Source organism: Sinocyclocheilus rhinocerous, unplaced genomic scaffold (genome assembly GCF_001515625.1).
Source record: "Sinocyclocheilus rhinocerous isolate Xijiao unplaced genomic scaffold, SAMN03320098_v1.1 scaffold313, whole genome shotgun sequence".
Lineage (NCBI taxonomy): Eukaryota > Metazoa > Chordata > Actinopteri > Cypriniformes > Cyprinidae > Sinocyclocheilus > Sinocyclocheilus rhinocerous.
This window is the reverse complement of record NW_015627539.1, coordinates 742,220-747,025: the sequence shown is the minus strand read 5'-3', so window position 1 is coordinate 747,025 and position 4,806 is coordinate 742,220. Positions and strand designations below refer to the sequence as shown.

The window sequence follows — 4,806 nt, the reverse complement described above, 5'->3', positions numbered from 1 at the left end:
AAAAAAATTAACTTAAATGATTTTAGCAAATGGCTGCAATATAACAAAGAGTGAAAAATTTAAGGGGGTCTGAATACTTTCCGTACCCACTGTATATATTTAATGTATTTATATATATGTACATGTATATGTATATGTGTGTGGCTGTACATACACATATGTAGTTGTTTTTTGGTGTTTGGCTTAGTGTTATGTTAGAATCATTATTATACTCATACCTTTTGTTCTTTTAATATTTTTGAATTGTTTTTAGCTTTATTTTTTTTGTTTTCATTTAAATGTTTTAGTTTTGAAATGTTGTTGTATGCATTTGTCATTTTTATTTAATTTCTTTTATTTTCTTAAAGGCTTTTAGCTTTTCGTTTTAATTACTTTTTCTTATTTGTGTATGTTTGAATTGTTTTTAGTTTTATTTTTTTGTTTTCATTTAAATGTTTTAGTTTTGAAGTGTTGTTGTATGCATTTGTCATTTTTATTTAATTTATTTTCTTAAATGTGTGTATATATATAGTATTTATAGAGTTTTAGCTTTTAGTTTTAATTACTTTTTCTTATTTGTAAGTCGCTTTGGATAAAAGCGTCTGCTAAATGACTAAAAGTAAAAGTAAAGTACTTATATGTAGGAAATGAATGTGTAAATATAAGGACAAAATATAGAACCTATTCTAAGCACTGTTGATAAATGAGGCCCCTGGAATCAGAGGGTGCAAAATAAATAAATAGCCTTTAAAATTGTACAGATGAAGTCCTTAGCAATGCATATTACGAATCAAAAATTAAGATTTACGGTAGGAAGTTTACAAAATATCTTCCTGGAACATGATCTTTACTTAATATCCTAATGATTTTTGGCATAAAAGAAAAAGTCAATTTTGACACATACAATGTATTGCTGGCTATTGCTACAAATATACCCCAGCGACTTAAGACTGCTTTTGTGCTCCAGGGTCACACATCTGTACTGTATAACCTACATAAATCCCGTTTATCCTGCAAGTATTATGACAGTTATGGGTCGTAGATTAGATTTTATATATATGCGTGTATGTGTACTCATTTGCAAAGAGTTTGGGGTCATTAGAAGTTGAATTAAATAAAAGTTACAGTAAAGACACATTATATAGATACATTACAAATAATTTATTTTAACACTTTATTCAAAGTATCCTGAAGCATGTCAGTCAACAAACAAATATTAAGCTTATTTAATAAATGTATCACCATCAATATTAATGATACTCAACTCTAGTAAAGTATTATAGTAGCAAATTCAGACAAAATTATGTAAAAGTTTGCTTGTATATTTATAGAACTATATATATTTTTTAATGTATTTAAATCAAAGTAATCAAGTTCTACAAGCTAAATGAAAACACACACACACACACACACACACAATGCTTTGTAAAAATAACCAACTTTATGTTTCCATAGTACTAATACACAGCTTTACAAATAGGATGATATGAACAAACCCTTTTTTTAATGACAACCCTATGCCAAAAAAAAAAAAAACACTCAGCGGGTCGGTAGCATGAAAAAGACTTCAGTCTCTCTCATATACTGCAATCAAATGGAAAAATATATATAAACACACACAAACCCCCAATAAAGAAGGCAGGACCAGCATCAGGACTGATCCTAAACAGTCACATTCACTTGCTGTGGTTCACGAGCCACACAGCTCAACAACACAAATCTCTCTTCCTGCGCAGTAACGGTCCGTCTTCACTGTCCTGCCACACTGTATATTACATATTCACAAACAGATGAGGCTGAGAAAACATTAAAATGATTAGTAATGTGCTTCAAAACAGGAAAGCAAACATACTGAACAGAAACATTGAAGCATATACAGTAAATTGATATACGAGAGATAGACAGTTTCTTTCATATAAAATGCTCCGTTATGTAAAACCAAAGGGTTTGGGAGGAGTCAGGTTACTAATAACAGACATGTCTTTAATTGACATATTGGCATGGATTTGGTCGACAAACAACCAGCATCTGGATCGATCTTCCTATTTGTCCTCATTTGACTGCTACTTCCCTGCGCACACACACACACACTCTCTTCCTTCATGAGTGTGAAACTGTCCAGGTGCTCATTCACACATTTCCTCCGGGAGCTCGTGAGGGTTGAGGATTCCTGGGACAGACATCTGGAGCTTGTGTTTCTCCTCCTGAGCCTGACGCAGAGACGCTTCTCTCTCCTCCAGGAACAGATCTGTGGAGTCCTCGCCGGCAAACTCCTGCAAACACACAATGCGAGTGATTATGAACGGCCCACTGGAACAACTCCAACGCCGTGCCAAGTCACGCTTATTTGCACAGTGTGTTTCACATTATATGTTTTTGGAGGCAGCTTTACATAAAAGCATTTTTAATGTTAGACTGTAACAATGTTTCCATTTGTAATCAGTATTAGTTAGAGTTGGGAACGTTATCCAGCATCAAAAACAGATCCATATCCATTTGAAAGGCCAGAAACTGTGTGAATGCCACAAGATTGTTTATATATAATACTCCTACTAATAATAAACAACTAGCATAATTTGAATTATGTTAGCTATTAATATTAAATGAACATTAATATTCAATATAATTAATGTCACTATAAATTAAAACATGCACAATTTATTTTAGTATTAATAATGCATTATTCATAGGAGAGCATTTTATTACTATTAATGATTAACATTTAATTAGTAATAATAATAGCATTTTGATTATATTAACTAATATGTAATTAACATTGTGCATAATGTTGTTTTAATAAATACCAATAACAGTTACTTTATTATAAAACAGAGCATTTTATTTCTATTAATGATTAATATTTAATTAGTCGTAAATTAGCATTTTGAATATAGTAACTAATATATAATCAATATTAATATTGATTAAAACAACATTTTGCACAATAACAAATTATTAATTACAGAGCATTTTATTACTATTAATAATAACTACTAATATTTAATTGATATGAATGTTTAATAAATATAATAATTATTACTAAAATTATTATTATTATTTGTTTTTAATTCACTATAAATGTTAGTAACAATAAAATTCTAATATCTAATTATTAAAAATCAATTATAAATCAATTCAAATATTAAAATACAAATATTTATATAAATTGAGGTGGGTATTTAACAAACACTGTGGCTATTGAGATAAAAGTGCATTTTCAACCCTGCATGTGTAGAACCCGTTTATAATGTGAAATTTAACCCATTTATATTGTGAAAAGTCAGCCTAGCAGGAAGGAAGTGACACACCTTGATCTGGACCAGGAAGTCCCTGAGGTGCTCTTTAAAGGCAGGAATGTCCTGATTCAAGCTGAACAGACCAGTGACAAACACCTTCACCTGGGCACTGAAAAAAAACACACAACAAAAACCATGAACACATGACACCGGCAACACACTGAAAACACAATCCTCATGCTCTAGGCTGCTCTTACTCCTGCAGATGTGGGAAGGCCGTCTTCAGCAGACTGGCTACATACTCCTGCACATAGCTTTGATTGTTGCTCGTGGTGCCTGCGTTCAGAGTGATGCTGATTTTACCCTCTTCCACCAGGTTAAACATGTAGGCGAGGATGGAGGCGTGCATCGTCAGACCTGCCCGGCACAAACCACAGAACATCCATTAGACACACACACACACACACACACACACACACAGATTGTAACCTCCGAGTCAGTAATCTGCAATAATTTACTGCATTAAGTTTAAATCAGTATGAATTAACATCACAATTTAAATGTTACACTTAAATAAGAAAGAGAAATGCACGCAACAATAATGATATCTATAAAAAGAGATGTCAAAGCTAAAAAACAAATCCTATTTTCTTTACATTTTGCCTAAACTCCTGTTTTTTTCCTTTTTATTTCAGGTGGAAAATGACCTGATCAGCAGTGTTTGTGAGATACACTGCGTGACTGATGTGAAGCAGTTTTGTTCAAAATAACAGCTCCATTAGTTACGCTGAAAACATGCCACTCTCTCTCTGCCTAGCAACTGACCAGCAGTATGAGACGTATCCGTGACAACGGAGAAAATGTGCTGCAGGATGTCGCAGAAGTAGGTCTGATAGAAGCTCTGAGCTGCTCCCTCCTCCTGTGCGATGTTCTGCAGCATCGTGAACAGGACCTGAAGCCCTGGAGACAAACAAACACACAGTCAGCGTTTTCATTTGTGTATGTGACTCAGGGCAATAACCAGGGGTTAAAGCAAAAAAAAAATCCTGAGCCTGAACTTTTTTCTGGAGGTTGGGGGTTGTGGGGGCGGACACATACACAGGGTTATTTGGCAAACAAAAAAAGGAACATTATTTGAAAATGATTTTCCTTAAAACTAACTAGTAACGTATCTACCATTGCCATTAGCCCTTGACAGGCTCAGACTACAGATTATGGTGGGCTATTTGAAACAGCAATACCAAGAAAGTTTACTCATTACAATATGGTGCAAACACATTTAGGATGCTTTTGATATCAAGTTTTGCTGGTTAGCTTTGTCCTTGACAGGGTACAAGATGACCTACAATCTAAAACATCACATTTCTGAAATTGTTTTGTTCAAAAGAAATATTGGTAAATTAAATACTAGGGAATGAATATAAAATAGGAAATATACAAAGACCGTTTACTACAGAAAACTACAGTTCAGTTCAATTAACAACAACAGAAACATTAAAATGGTCCAAGAACTGGTAACTTAAACAGGGTTCGTACAGATACTGCAAAATAAAATTCCAGGACTTTCAAGGACTTGCACTACTTTTTTTGG

At 33.3% G+C, this 4,806-nt stretch overlaps 1 protein-coding gene across 3 annotated transcripts in view; it reads right to left on the bottom strand.

Annotated features, from left to right (window-relative positions):
- Positions 1 to 1,398: 1,398 nt before the first annotated feature.
- The window catches only part of LOC107729732 (exportin-1-like), a 16,933-nt gene continuing 13,525 nt past the window's right edge, over positions 1,399 to 4,806 (bottom strand). For all 3 annotated transcript variants that reach the window (XM_016540408.1, XM_016540414.1, XM_016540422.1), the window contains exons 21-24: positions 4,041 to 4,175; positions 3,473 to 3,632; positions 3,288 to 3,384; positions 1,399 to 2,252 (exon numbers count right to left, since the gene is read on the bottom strand). In XM_016540408.1, the coding sequence (XP_016395894.1) occupies positions 2,106 to 2,252; positions 3,288 to 3,384; positions 3,473 to 3,632; positions 4,041 to 4,175 (539 nt within the window). In that variant the 3' untranslated portion in view covers positions 1,399 to 2,105. The remainder of the gene's footprint in view (positions 2,253 to 3,287; positions 3,385 to 3,472; positions 3,633 to 4,040; positions 4,176 to 4,806) is intronic.